Source organism: Pleurodeles waltl, chromosome 11, assembly GCF_031143425.1.
Source record: "Pleurodeles waltl isolate 20211129_DDA chromosome 11, aPleWal1.hap1.20221129, whole genome shotgun sequence".
NCBI lineage: Eukaryota > Metazoa > Chordata > Amphibia > Caudata > Salamandridae > Pleurodeles > Pleurodeles waltl.
In genome coordinates this window covers 876696422-876712516 of record NC_090450.1, presented here as the reverse complement: position 1 = coordinate 876712516, position 16095 = coordinate 876696422, and the positions used below count along the sequence as shown (strand labels likewise).

At 41.7% G+C, this 16095-nt stretch overlaps 1 protein-coding gene across 1 annotated transcript in view; it reads left to right on the top strand.

The window, feature by feature from the left end:
* The window catches only part of MVK (mevalonate kinase), a 165883-nt gene that overhangs the window by 18401 nt on the left and 131387 nt on the right, over positions 1–16095 (top strand). Inside the window, exon 3 of the mRNA XM_069214735.1 lies at positions 7805–7952. Coding sequence (XP_069070836.1) covers positions 7805–7952 — 148 coding nt within the window. The remainder of the gene's footprint in view (positions 1–7804; positions 7953–16095) is intronic.

Sequence of the window (16095 nt, the reverse complement as noted above, 5' to 3'; positions counted from 1 at the left end):
CACACATACAGAGCTTTGTAAGCAAACAAATAAATGATTTTTTCAATCAAACTTGTTTTTATTAGGTTGAAATTCAGTACTTGCAATACACTGGAAAATGGACTTTGTGCGATTTGTCTGAACACGGTTGCTAAATAGGTACCCAGTATTTTACGAGGCAGCTTCCATCATCAACATTTCCATAAATCGAAGTTCCAACCACTTCCATGAGTTAATAAGGATAAGGAAAAAAACTGAAAACCTATACAACACAGAAAAGTGTGCAAACTTAAAATGAAGTTTGGAGATAATAAGGCCATATCCATAGTTCTAGGGCAGACAAAGTGATATATATATTTCCTCTTCAAAGGAAGGCTCAAGGGGGTAATCGAAGTTCCTACTCTATGGGTCTTCTGGCTGGGGGAAGGGATACTCCTCCACAAGCAAGCCACCCCTCTAAATGTGAAATAAGTGCAGTGCTCTAGTTCTAGTGGGACAAGAAAATAGTGGGAGGCCCCTTGACAAATATGATACTAAGGGACCCCATTTATATTCAAAGTTCTTGAAGTCATCCGCGAAGACGTCTGCCATCCTCTCCATTGTTAGTGCTCTCCACAGGCGAGCATGCCATTGAGTGAGCGCTGGGGCTTCTTTCTTTTTCCAGGCTGCCGCTATCGCCATTTTAGCGGCACCTCAACACAGCCACATCACTGACCTGCCTGTCCCGGTTTGATAGTGGAGTGTCATCTCTTAGTCTAAAGAGGACGCAATGCTTTGTATTCGGGAAGGGGTACCCCAGCATGTCCTTGATGTGAGCCAAAATTTTATTCCAAAAGCGGTGGATCGGGGGGCAACCCCACCATATATGTCTGAAGTCGTCCCTTATAGCACACCCTCTCCAGCACAGATCTGATGTAGCCAGGAATATTTTTCTCAGTTTGGTAGGGTAGCAGTACTAATCGTACAGACTTTTGTTGTGGGCTTCTCTCAAGGTCATAGAGCGGTTATATTTTCATATGTCTCAATATAGTGTGTCCTATTGCGTGCCAAGAATGTCTTCTCGTAACTCAAGCCCCCAGAAGGTGTGGTGGCAGTGTCGTGTCACACTCCCGGTGATAGATGACCGGGCATATAAGTGGGAAATAGACCATTTGGTGCGGGGAGGGGGCAGGCCTGCACGGTGTATGAATTGCTCAATGGTCTGAAATCCCTTGTGGCAGCAAGTTTATTTTCAGGAGTTAGTGCCCAGTGGTGCAGTTGTGTATGTCAATAGATTTCGTTGTATGGGAGATTTAATTCTCTCTTGCAGTCTTCAAATGTCAGGACCCTGGAATAGGTCTGCTAGCTTCAGGCATCCGCCATCCTGCCACTTATCAAATGGTCCCGGTTGCACGGCTGGTGGAAAGGCTGGGTTGTAATATGGTGTGTGTGGAGAGGAAAAGGTTGTCCATCCTTTTGGTTTTTTCACCTCATCCCAGATTTTGAGTGTGGTTTTTATTGGTGTGCTGAGATACGCATTGCGGGGGCATTCTACCTTAGGCTTCCATATTATTTCAAAGCTTACCTTCCCTACTATGGCCCTATCAATGTGCAGCCAGTGTTTGTCGGACTCTCTAAGGGACAATTCAGTGACTACTCATAGTTGGGAATCTTTGTAATATATCTGGAAGACTCAGACCCCCATTTTCTTTGGCGTGCTTAGTATTTTATAAAATAGTTTGGCTCGTCTCCCTTGCCATATGAACCGTACAAGGAGGGTTTGGAGAGTTGAAAAGAATGCGCAGTCAACAGCTAATGGAAGGCTGTGAAATACTTAAAGTATGTTGGGCAAGAGTGTCATTTTTATGGCATTAATCTTCCCCAGCCATGTGAAATAAGACGGCGCCCATTGTTTTAGTGTTTCTCATATGCTTGTCAGCAGGAGGGGATAATTTGACTTGTAAAGGTCAGCTATATTTGGTGTGATTTTAATCACTAGATAGGTTATTTCCTTCTTTGCCCATTGGAAAGGAGTGGAGGTGGCCAACTGGTCCATCCCCGATGGGGGCAAGGTCCGATTCATCATGTAGTACTTGGAAAGATTAACTTTGAATCCTACCACCTCTTTGAAAAGTCGAAGTTCCTCCTGAAGGGAAGAACTTGAGGAGGTAGGATCAGTCTATGTCAAGAGAACATCATCCGTGAATAGCGATCATTTATGTTTTATTGTCCCAAAGGTGACTCCATGGATGGTGGGTGATGAGCGAATGCGCACTGCTAACCGCTCTATACCGAGAGCAAACCACAATGGAGAGAGTAGACATCCCTTTCTCATCCCCCCCCTAGTCAACGTAAATGGCGCTGAGCTAGTACCATTCACCATAACTCTGGAGTAGGGAGCTGCATAGTTGGCTCTAATCATCTTGATTAATCTCTCACAGAACCCATAGGTCCGGAGAACCTGGGCCATAAAGGCCCAGTCTACTCGATCAAACGCCTTTTCGGCATCTAGACTTAGTAGAATGACCAAGACCTTTTTCTTATGAGTTTTTTCCAATGGGTGTATCACCCTGCAGATGTTGTATAAATCCCGATTGGTCCAGGTGAACCAAATCGGGAAGCAAATCTTTGAGTCTAGATGTTAATATATTTGTGCAGAGTTCAGCATCTAAATTCAGGAGTGCTATGAGTCTATAGAAGCTACACGCATGGAGGGCCTTCCCGGGTTTGGAAATGACCGAGATGAGTGCCTCACCCATTGTTTTGGTAGTGGCTCCTGATGTGGCTATGTAGTTAAATTGGGTGGTGAGGTAGGGCATCAGCTCCGAGCCATAAATTCTTTAGAATTGTGCTGTCAAGCCATCCGGCCCTGGTGACTTGTGCGAGTTGAGGCGGTTTATCACAGTCTGTACCTCAGTCTCCACAATTTGCGCCCCTAACTGATCGTTCTTTTTTGCCATGACCTTGGGAAGGTCAATATTTTGTAGATACTCTATTTGGGAGGTAACAGAGGAGGGTGCCGCTGTGTAACGGTTTTGGTAAAACCTACCAAATATGTTTGCCTTCTCCACATCTGAATTAGTCAATTCAATAGTAGGTTGTTGTATGTCACCTATGTATTTTCTTTCCCTTTTCACCTGTAACTGTCTAGCTAGATGTGAACCCACCTTGTTCCCCTGCTCATAAGAGGTTCTCTTTAGACATAGCATTGTAAGTTCCGCTCTTCTCGTGTATATAGCATTCAATTAGCCTCTTAGTGCAGTTACCAAGCGCTGGAGGGGTATGGTTGGGTTTGCTTTGTGTGCCTCAGTGCGAAGTTCCGCCTCTAATGCAATGCGCTCTTTTTCCCCTGTCTGTTTAGTGCCACCATTAGGGAAATACACTTCCCTTGGAGCACTTCTTTGAATGCATCCCATGTTATGCTCAGGTTGGTTTCCTTAGGGTTGTTGAGTGTAAAATAGGCCCTGATGGTTTTGCGTATGTCATCTCTAGAGGACTTATCTCTTATCAGGGAGGAGGGAACGTACCATTGCTGGGTTTTCTAACTGTTTCCTCTCCAGTCTAATGTAAGCTCCACTGGGGCATTGTCTGAGAGAGTGATGGAGTGGATTGCTGCCTTATGAAGCTCCTGGACTACCTCCTGAGTAGAGAACACATACTCAATCCTACAATACGCTTGTTGAGTGTGTGAGAAAAATGTGTAATCTCTACCTTTAGGATGAAGTGTCTTCCAGGTGTTCACCAATCCTATCTTTCATGGCTTGTTTCAGGGCATAGGAGAAGTTCCCCTTTGGTGAGGTTGGGTGCTATCGTGGCCCGCATGTCAAGTGAGGTTAAAGTCACCCATTATAAACATGTCCCCATCCGCAAAGGCCTCCAGTGCCTCTAAGCACCTATGTCGGCTGGTGTTAGGCGCGTATACTAAAGCGAGAGTGGCTCAGCATCCCTGCATTTCCCCTTTCACCATAACGTAGCATCCTTCTATGTCTGTGTGGTGGCCTGTGGGTTGGAATTGTAAGGCTTGATGAAACATAAGTGCCACTCCATTATGTTTTGTTGTGGCTGACGATTTGAAAATGTGTGGGTATTGTTTATGTTTGAACCTATGGTCCTCCCCCATCTAAGATGGTTCTCCTGTAGCGCTATTACATCATAGTGTTGATCTGTCAAGTATTTCCACTTTTTATGGCGTTTTGCTGGTGAGTTTAGACCTTTAATATTCCAAGTAATTCGCATCACTACCATAATACTGTCAGGAGTACAGTCTTATCTCAGAAGCTGATATCGGGCTAGACCACTGTCTATCCCCCTCTGCCCTCGTGTCCTTATCCGGAGGTCCCACACCTGTACATAAGGGATTTGCTTCCTCTTTACTCCCCCGTTAATATCTGCCTCTTGTTCTCTGTAGACCAAACTGAGTCTCCCATCTCTGAAGAAAAAACAAACATTAAACAACATAGGGACAACTTGTCAAGAACTTTGTAATTGCCATAATTCTGTTAACAGCAGCTTGGGCTAAGGCTTAATACCACTTGCGTTGCTTAGTAATCTTATGATACTGGGCTTCCCTATTATGGAAGTGAGGTGGCAGTAACTTGTTCATTAATTTGAACTTTAGTGCTGGAGGCATCATTAGATTTGCATCTTTATTATCTGTTTACCATACTCCTCTGACCAGACACGCAAGGAGATTAATCTTAAAGGAAGGGGGACCCCCGCCCCGTACAAGAAGGGGCTCTGATCGTGCAGATGTGTTGACCTGTCGAGGTATCCCAACAAAGTTGAACCGGGTATCCCCTTACCCGTCAGTGCCTGTGGTCTTGAGGGTTCTTTCGGAGTAAAATATCTGGGTCCGGGGTCTTCCCCAATCTTGGCTCGAATGGGTCCTCCCCTCCGCTCTCTCCTGACCGAGGGATTGCTGGCACAGCCATTGCCTTTCAGAGGTCAGTGACAGGATGCGGTCTGTTGTGTAGTTCAAAGGCCAGGCCAATATGAAAAGCAATATCTGGCATGAGCTTCTTCCCTTAATTTGTCAGTGATTGGCTTGAAATGTTGTCTTCTGGCGAGGGTGACTGGAGCTATATCTTCGAACAAAGTGCAGGATTCTCCCTGAAACATCACGTTGTCTGCCTTTCTTGCTGCTTGGAGGATGGCTTCTTTGACCCTGAAGGAGTGCAGCTTAACGAGAACGTCTCTTGGCTGTAGCTTGTCACTGGAGGTGCTGCTGCCCACTCTGTGGATTCTGTCTATCTTTAGCTGTGTTACACCCGTTATCTCCTGAAACAGACCTGTCACAAAGGCCTCGAGGTCTGGCTCCTCCGCAACATTCCTAATCCTGATGTTGTCTCGCCGAGCCCCGTTTTCCACGTCTTCTTGCTTATGTGTAGTTGCCTGAAGCTGCATCTGGAGTGTTGTGTGAGTGCATCTCGTTGGTTGGCACGCATTTCCAACTCACCTGTCTTCGTCTCTGTGTCTAGTATGCTTGAGACTACGGAGACCTCATGCGAGACCGCCCTCCCCCCCAAAAACTCCTCTTTTGGCTGGGACAAACTAATTGGAGACCCTGTTGATTTTCTGTTTTTTCTGAGTCATGTGTAGCAATAATAATCTGTGATGACCTACTTGTGTTCAATCACTGGGATTCATCTCCTCTTACAATAGCTTTTCAGGTGAGTTGCCGCAGATCTTGGCTGTGCTGGGGGGGGGGGGTCTGCTTCGGTCCCATGACCTGTTCGCCTTTCCACCACCATTGTGTTTCTGGGGAAGGAGGCACCCTGCAGTCTCGTGCCTCGATCAGGCCCTGTACTTCGTATCTATGCAATGCCTCCTATCCTCTCTTCACTCCATATCCCTCGACCCTGAGGGGGGGATCCTCCCGCAGCCTCGCATCCTGATTAGGTCCCCCACTCTGTGTCTTCATTCTCCCCCCTGAGTGTGCAGCACCTCTTGTCTTCCCTCTGCCCCTCTCCACAATTCCTGTCATGCCCATGTGGCGGGCACTGGAAGACTCCTGATGTATCTGATGTTTCCAGAATCTAAATCATTTGAAGCACCTTTGGCCAATCCTCCCTTTGCGGTGGGGGCTCCAGGGGCCGTTCTCCTACCTTTCCACCCCAGACTGATGCTTGTAGGTAATTTTACCCTGCGCCTACTTGTTGCCATGCAGTCACCATTTTAGGGTCAGGCACCATGCCTGATCCTCCTCTCTGGGCCTGGGACCCCTCCCCCAGTGTGTCTCCTGCCGCTGGCAGTTTCCGCACTCCAAAGACAGCGGGCCCCATGCTCCTCTTCCGGTCCACACACCTTTATCGCTAGCTTCAACGCACGGCACTCTGTCTCAGTTTCTAGCTCGCCCCTGCTGTTGGGCCCTCTGCATGTTTTCTCAGATATTGGTGCTCTTCCTGTTGCCAATGGGGGTCAGTCAGTCTCCCCCACATCTCACGTCCCTTCAGGCACCGTTCATGCTCAGGTTATTGTCATCTGTGCCCAACTTTACTACGGGTGATAGCGGAGCCGAGGGGGCATCACGTCCCGACGACCATCTTGGCAAGCCTCGCCCATAAATCATTTTTTATATACATTACCAAAATGTGGGTTGGATTTTATGCTCTTCAAGACTATTGAAAAATAGAGTTGTCCAAATTAATCGATTTGTTTATGGTGTCCTGCACTACAAGGATCATGAATAGCAGCATAAAAAACGTCTAAGAGGTATCCATGCTGTTGCAATAGATTCTCTGCTGCCATTAATATATTGGACAAGTGATATGTGAAGGCTTTTCCAGCGACCATGTTAGATTTACAGATACTTGTTTTGCCAGATGTCCGAGTTCTTCCTGAAATCCAGTGTACCCAGATGACCTTCAAGTCTGGAAGCAGCAGCTACAGAGGGGGGAAGGGACACTGTGGAAATCATTTTTGAAAGCACACATGATGTTTCTCATTAACCTGTATTGATAAACAGAATCACCAGGAAAGGAAGAGGTCTGCAGTGTCCAGGATGCCAATAATCTACTCCAGTAGAGAATTTACAGACAGTGTTTCACTTGTGCCGGTGTTTGCCAAGTCAATATTACCGGCAAATGTGCAATTATCATTACAATTGACATCCACACCCCTCCCTCAGCTTCATCTCTAGTAATGTGCTTACCTGGAGCTTTTATTCCTAGTTGTATGTCCAGTTTATGTTATCTTTACATGCCTGCTCACTGTTGTCAATTTGTATAACAAAGCCAGCAACCTAAAAAGCCACCAGCATGCACACCCCAATGTCTCATAGTTAGTGGGGGTGGTGGTCCTTAAAACAACCAAATCACTGATTTCCCTGAAAGTATTTGGGGCAAATCCCTCTCCTGCGTCATTGCAAAACAAATAAATAGCACAAAATTGGCCACAGTCATTTAAGAGTTGCGCTTCTTGGTTCAAAAAAATATCTCATCCACTTTAATTGATCCAAATCTCATTTTATTGTATTCTCAAACAGTCAAATATTCACTCGCATTAAAATCTTTCTGCCACTCACCTAGTCACGTGTAGTTAAATCTAATTATTAATCAGAAATAATTTGGATGGAATTCTTTGCAGGAGCAATGCACTGAAGTATTAAGTTTATGATTGTTAGGTTATTGTGTCATCACTATACACATTTTTCAGATTTATATTTATATATATATATATATATATATATATATATATATATATACATATACACATATAGGTTGTACCTTAATTTGCTCCACTGTATTTTATGAAACTGAATTGAAAAACGAATCTTATGCCCGTGTAAATTGATATTTCCTTATCTCAAACTATATCCTTGCCATGTTTTTTTTTTTTTCTAATACAGGCGGCTTTGGCAGTGAGTTTGAATTTGAGAACATTTCTCAGAATAAGGCCAAACAAAAGTGGGAAAGTGCTAATACACCTACCGAATATTGGAACCAGATTAAGCTGGGATGTCGTGCAACTGCAGGCCCTCCTTTCAACATTACAGGGTAGGTGGGGAAATTTAAAGACTAGCTAAAACACCTAAGAGGATAATTCCTTTGGGCATTTTTCATTTGCCAAGTTATTTGTATTTCGATATATTAGCAAACACAGTGCCAGCAACATAATTTTGTGATATAATGTCCCAGGTAAACTTAGAGATCTCCATTTGTCCCATTTTATAAGTGTTATAGGTAGTACTGGTGATTCAGCTGCAGGTTAGTGACTTGAAAAATGTACTCTTAATAACTGTAATAGGCTTAACCCATAGGTCTCAAGTTATGTGATCCTAGGCAAATATTTGTTTTCACCGGGTCACCTTTTTCTTCATTACCACATAGGAGACCACCTTCAAATATGTAAGTTCAGCATGTCTGCTGTACCAAAAAGTCATTTTGTTTGATTTAATAGGCTAATTCTTTGCTATGTGCCTGCATACAAGGTATACATGAAATATCTGTCATCAGGGCGGGGGCAGGAATGTTTTTCAGTTCATATTTTAAAACTCTCACTTTTAATAACTATATCACTAAAGTATGATGTGGTAGCACACTGTCATTTTCAGACTGACATTTTCCATCGAAAAGGTCACAAAAATTCCCACTAACGTTCAGTTTTACTGATAAAACTATATCGTAATTGCATTTACATTTAAATAGCGCTTACTACCCTTGGTGAGGCATTGAAGCGCTTTTCGGCCTGTAGCACACTAATCCGGAACCCAAAAGGATTAGTGGTGGATTTTTATAGGGAAATATGAGTTAATTTGAGCGGTGGACATGTGAGTCTGTTAGTTGGATTGAATAGAATAATAGAGGGATAGAAGAGGAAATGATCTAGAAAGTGTTAATCGGGAGATCATAGTAGTTGAATGAGGTTTGGGATGAGTCAAAGGAGAGATAGGAGGGAAGAATTTAGTAGCGTTGTTTGGTATTCATAGTAGTAAATAAACTGAGGTTTGGGGTGAACAAGGAGTGATAGAGGAGGGAAGAGTCTAGAATGGGTTATTTTGTAGTTCGTAGTAGTAGAATAAGGTTTGGGATGAGTCAGAAAGTGGAGATACAGGATACATTGATACATTGAGAGAGGTATAGAGTGAAACAGAGTAGTGATTTTTGTTTTCTCTTGTACAGTAGGAGTAAAGTAATAAATACATACATAAAGATTTAGAGTATTAGAAACACAGACTTTCAATATTTTCCTCAGAATTTCAATAGTGCTTGTAGATAAATAGTTATGATATTTACCTATTGTGATAGATAAATAAAACAGAGACTCATAAGTATCCAGTCAAACAACTTATATAGAAACTATGCAATGACCCATGAACATGTTCAGCACAAAATTATTTATATATATATATATATATATATATATATATATATTATATATATAACTGCAAGTAATGTAATGTACATTTGTTAAGCAGGCCTAAATAGTATGTATGTATTTAAAACTCCCCATAGTTTTATACATCGTTTGTACAAAGAAATACACGTATATAGATATATACATATAATCAAATAATAAATGTTTACATATACAGGGATATGCTGTACATTGCTGTTTGAGTATGGTGGTTATGTAGGAAAGACCAAATCTTGAGTAGTCTTCTGAAGATAAAATAGTTATCCGTGGATCTTATATTTGGGTGTAATGAATTCGATCGTTTGGCTGATTGAACAGAGAAGAATGTGCCAACTATCGTATTTCTCTTGTATGGGGAGGGTTTTGAGGCGAGGTGCCAGTCTTGAGCAAAGGTTTCTTTGGATGTATATGGTGATTTTATTCCTGATGAAAAGCAATCCTGTTCCATGTATTGCTTTGTGGGTGATACAGAGCAGCTTGAAGGTGGATCTTCTGGTAACCAGTGTTGGGCCCTCAAGGCAGGGAAGATGTGGGCTTGTGGCTTTACATGTAGGAGTAGTATGGCAGCAGAGTTCTGATTCCGTTGTAGTCTTTTCATAGTTGATAGCCATGATCCGTGATAAAGGCCATTGACTTAATCCAGTTTAGACAGTACAAAATAGATAGCAGGCTGGACCTTGTATGGAAATCCCAGGTGGGGGAAAATGTCTCACAGAGATTTTAATGGTGATAAAGCTTGATCGTGTTGATTTGTCTACATGGGCTTTCATTGTTAACTTGGAGTCCATGGTAATTCCAAGGTTTCTTACTTCCTAAGATACTTTAGGAGGTGGTCCCATTTCACCAGGCCAGATGCAGAGTGGGTCATAATGTTTCCAGTCTCCACATGTGAGTATTTCCGTTTTGGAAGCATTCAGTTTGAGATGGCTCTATGGTATCTGCTGATCAACAGCTCTGAGGCAACTGAAGATTTTTGAGTTTTCAATGTCTTTGGGGATTTTCATTTGAAGGAGTATTTGTGTATAATCTGCATAGCTGTAGCATGTAACCTGAAGTTCATTGATCATTGCAGGTAATGACTTCATGTAGATGTTGAAAAGAATGGGTGGGATGATTGAGCCTTGAGGGACCCCTGCCTTTGTGAAGTATGGTTTCAATGTGAAAGGGGGAGCATGGATGACATTTGTTCTGTTTTGAAAGTAGGATGTGATCCACTTAAGAACAGTCCCCTCTATGCCGGCTTCGTAGAGTCTATTAGGGGCTCATGGTCAATTGTGTTAAAGGCAGCTGAGAGGTACAAGAACATTAGTGCATCAACTCCATTGCGGTCTACCGTGTTTTTAAGGTCATCCCAGATGGGGATGAGGGCATATTCTGTGCCTCTTCTTGGGCAGTATACAGTTTGGTAGTCTGAAAGTATGGAGTTATCTTCAATCTATTGTGACATCTGGTTGAATGCTGCTCTTTCTGTCAGTTTGCTCAGGAAAGGTCAATTTGGAATTGGTCTGTAGTTGTTTGGGTCATGGGGGCCTAGGTTTGTTTTCTTTCATAATAGGCGTATGTATGCTTTTTTTTTTTTTTTTTAGGTATTCTAGAAAGATTCCAGTAGTTAAAGAATTATTGATGATTCTTCTTACTGGTGTGGCAGCAGAGGTAGATAAAAGAATGTTCTTGAAAATGTGTGGTGCACATCGGTTAGATGGGCAGCCGGAAGGCCTGCTTGGTTTGACCAGATCCATAAATTTACTTTGTGACATTTGTTTGAAGAAATGTAGAGGTTGGGTTGGCTTGCTTCTGGAGGGGATTTTTGGAAGTGGATTGGTGATGGTGGTTTTCCTTTGTTTCAAATAGAAGTCTAACCTGTCTGCTTTGGTTGTATAATGATTTGCCAATATGTCAATGAAATCTTGAGTAATGCGAAACGTTCCTTTAGAGAACTTAGGGTTACGAAATTCGGTGAGAATTTTATAAAATTCTTTATTTGCACATTTAGCATTTTGAATTCTGTTGGAACAGTACCTCTCTTTAGCTTTCTTGGTGGTTGATTTGTATATAATATGTGAAGTTTGTCTTGATTGCCATTTACCTTGAGCCAGGTACGTTGCAGCCTTCTGAATTGTTGTTTAATCTTTGTTAGTTCTGTATTTCTCAGAGGTGCTTGTTTTCTTTTGTCCTGTTTTGTTATTCTTAGTGGTATTAGGATATTGAAAGCTTCATGTAGCCACTCAAAGTTTTTTTAACAGCAAGTATAAACAATGTGTGAAAATCTGGTTTCAGCAAATATTTATCATTTGCACATCTCTATTTAAAGTATTATGATTGTTTTGATCATATTAGAATCTTTGTTTCAAACTCACTTCATAATAACAAAAAAGGGCTTTCCTAACTACTGAAATATATTTTTAAACATTTGTACAGTTAATTTGCAAGCCTTTTAAATGTAGTGTGCCTAGCACCGTTGTCAGACAGTTCATTTTACAAAATCTTCTAACTTTGCAGTCAGAGAAGGAACAAACAAAACAGTCTCCAAGATAAAATAAGGAGCGATTTGTCAGAAGACACTGACATTTGACCTCTTTCTTTGTATGCATAGAAAATGTGACCAGGTAAACAAGATTTAAAGGCGTCCTTATTGCTCCTTGACTTTCTGAAAGAACAGAGCACCTGTTCTTTTCTAGCTCATCTGATGAGACTAGTAGCTCGACCCGATAAAATCTGACTCGCCATAGCGAGTAGTAAGTAAGGCCGTTTTTTGTACAGTTAATTAAAATGGTTATAAAAGTTAACAAAATAAATGCACCGATAAAAATACTACCCTAGTTGTTATGCCTACACATGACACAGATCAATGGGAACATCAATGAAATTTAACTTATTGTATGTTTTAACTATCATCCCAGGGGACCATTAATCTTCTCCAACAACTTACGTAGCAATAGCTCAAATAGACAAAGTGACAGTGCATAATGATTCTACAATTACTACAGTAAAGCTTATAAAGTGATAGCGTTCTGTAGTTTTTAGTCTAGCATGCAGTTCAGCCGATCCCACTGCTTCCTAGCCTCAGCACCACCAACTGGGAGCTGAAAATTACTAGTGGTTGACAGTTCATAAAATGCTGCAGCTCAATGAATTAAACTTATGTTTAGCTTTATTAAATATGTCACAGTTGATTTTTAAGGTCCACACTTTATTAATTCTACAACTGCCAACATCGGGAGTTGCTAGAAGTCTTGCCAGTCAGGTAATCAGATGTACTATAATCATTCATTTTGCTCGTCAGTGGATTGCTCTTGTCAGTAGATTAATAAAAGTATTCACCTGTAATGATCTATTCAGATTGTTGATTCAACTTGCTCCTAACTGTTTTCCCCAGAATATTAAAATGTAATTTGTTGTTCTACAAGGTACCTCGGTGCATTGAGTTTAACCTGCATTAATCAGAGGCAGCCTTCAGTGGCTTTACTGCACATTGCATAAATTTCATGTATTTGGCTGCACACTAGGGTGATTGCGGGCATAGATAGGTAGTAATTGCTTCTCTGCATGATCTTATATGGAGCTGCAGAAAACTGGGCACAGCCAGTAGCGTCTGTACACCAGCAATGGATCACAAATACAAATAATGTGCATTAAAGACTCCAGTGCAGCCCCACAAAGCCTACAAACCTGATCTGTTGTTCTGGTTATACGGCCAAAATGGACTCTTAATGAGGAATTATGCTATTGGTTAACCATAGTAGTTGCATTTTCATATAAAGTTTCAGCATATAGTCCAGGAACTTTGTGATCTCTCCCGAATCGTATTGGAGTGGAGCAGTACTTATTAAGGCTAGATTGTTAGCATCAGTATCAAGGTCTCTCAAAATTAATCTTGACCAGTTTAGTCAAATTTCTGCCTCACGTTTTAGTTGGTAGGGAACTTTCTCAGAGATCCTTTGCCTTCAAGATTTCAATTGGGGCTCTCTAATGTTTAGCTTTACGCTTGAAAGGATTTGCGAAATTGCATGTTTCAGTGAGCCACTAACTGCATTCTTCACTTTCAAACCGTAGGCCAAGAAAGTGCACTTTTAGTATCAAGTTTTGCCTTGGTAAATTGAATTCCACTTGCAAACAAGATGGTGGAGAGGAGTTCGGAAGGGCGAACACTGAAAGGAAGTATTTATTTTGTGCCTGGTCCACCCAAAACTCAAGGCGGTCTCTGAATGTGAATGCTGCATGCAGCAGAGTTGGCATTAGCTTGCTATTGATAATCTTACAGGCCACCAGCAAATTGGGGCCGTTCATTGTTTGTAGACACTTGCAGAACATATATATCAATGCAGAACAGATGTGTTACTGGTAGCTAAGGTGATCAGAATAGCTGCCTCGTTTGTCAAAGCGAACGTCCAGCTATTTAATACATCTTACTCTCTCAAGCTTCTCAAGCTTCATTTTTGACAAGTACCAGCACCTTTGTTGTCACATTTCCAGATTACTATCAGGATCTTACTTTTAGATATATATGCTATTTGCCTTACTGTAATCCTCCAGAGCAGTCTGAGAATGCTGTAAACCAACCTGTGTATAGTCAAAGCTAATAGTGTCATAAAGTGTATTGAAGAAATTAGATTTTTCATTTCTGCCGGTCTTGGTGGAAACACTCTTGCTCTTGTTAGGTGGTCATTAATGTTGGCCAGGTACAGCATAAAAAGGAGGAGAGCCAGGATACAGCCTTTCTTATTCTCTCCCTCCCTCCCCTCCAACCGCCCCCAACCCCCACCCCCGATCTGATATTTACATTTATTTCCTTTGTGACCCAGTTGGACCATCTTCTTATCCGCACCCATGTTTGTTTATTAAAGACTGATGATGGAATTTAGTAATGGAGCCAGCAATCCCCAATTTTGAAGCTTGACCCATAATAAGCCTCTGTTTACGCAATCAAAAGCGGTGGAAAAATCTATAAATGCTGTAAACAGAGGAAGAGCCTCTTGTTTTTTTATTGCTGCTTCCAAAGAACTGTCACAGGCTATCCTTGATCCTGCATCCTCTGCGGAAGCCAGTCTGGGTCTTTTGCCATTACCCATTGCTCCAGCTCCTTAAAAAGATTTTTTGAGACTGCTTTTCCTTCAACATCTGATAAGGCATTTCCAGCTGGTCTCTGGGCCTCTTCTTGTTAATCGGTATCAGGATGGACCCTCTACAACTATCTGGAATGGTATTCAATAACAGGCAGCTGTTGAATAAGGAAAACATCAGATCTGCCCATTTGTGACTACCTGCTTTAAATATATTAGCTGGCAACCCATTCGCCCTTGTGCACCTGAGGCACGCATCATCTTAATTCCGTTCAGCACAAAGTCATAGGTTAGACTTAGAGCTTCATGCTTGGTAACTTTGCTGCAGTCTGCAGCTTGACTTGTTATCTCCTCTGGAACTGCTGAATTGTCAGCTGCAAATAAGGTAGCTATATATCTGTGCCATTTTGCCACTGTAATGTTGCAATACACTGGAGTATTATTTGATCTCTGTAATCGGTTTACAAGGAGCCAAAATGTACTGGGGTTTTAAGATTTTGAGACCTCAAACAATTTTAACCATTGTTTCTCCTCCCCTTGTTGTTTGAGATCCCAGAACTATCTCCTGTACTGTTTCCTAATTTCAGATAGGGTGACCAGCTTGTTTGTTTTAGCCATCACATGCCAGCTGTCATGCAGTAAAGTTTTTTCAGCAGCCTGATTTCTTCACCTCCTTAGAGACTTTTGATGGAAGACATTTTTTTATGTTTGAGTGGGTTCTGGAGAATTGCAAATTATCCTGGATTATCCTGATAGCTATGTGCCAGTTATTAGCCATGCCACTAAACTCATTTGAGATCCTCCTAAGATAGCATTTACATTTCTCACTCATCCTCATAATGCTGTAGTCTCCATCTAATTTTAGACTGGTGTTACTTCCTTCTGGGTTCCCAATGGACTTAATGGCTCATTATGGCTACCTCCATATTCTAGCTAGTGCGTTAAAATTGTGTGATCACTGATCCCTGTATGCAGCACTGCAAAGTTTTTGACTCTTGAGAAATGTAGCCTTGAGACCTAGACATAATCGAAAATTGACATCTGGTTTTGGGAAGTTTAGGTTTATGAGGCCTGTTGGTCAAACATGATTCTTCCATCAATACTGCAAAAGCCTCGGTCATTCAGGTGAGTTGTCGCTAGTGCGCCAGCCTTGTCAAATTTGTCGATGTTCTTTTTTTTTAATGGCGGAATTCCCTGTTCTGCATCATCTCATTTTTGCCAAATTGGTGCACTTGCATCGTCCAGAAAGATTGTGTTGAAATCACCTGTCAATATCCACATAGCTTCTGGATTGGTCATCCACTGGTCTCTCACTATTAAAACTATGCTTTTAAGCTGTGATTTCTTCTTCGCCAATAGTGGATTTACATATATATAGCGTCTGCAGGCTTTTTTTTATTTTTTTTTATTCAATTTCTTAAGCCGTTTTTTTATTTTCCTTGAGAGAACAGGATCTAATGGTATTATTTCTAGTGTCTCATTTTCTTTTAACTGGAGTGATACCTCTGTTTGATTATTGGTTGTTTCCATAAGTCTCTTACTCTCAATTGCCCCGTTGTATTGGGTAAATTTTAACAAAGTTGCCAAATCCTGCATTTGATTTGCTTGTTGATTTGAGAGGGATGGTGGATCAGTCCTTGTACTTTTGAAATCCTGAATTAAGGATGTCATTTCTGGAAGGGTAGCTAGCTTATTCATTAAATGGAGACAGTAGCAAGGCATT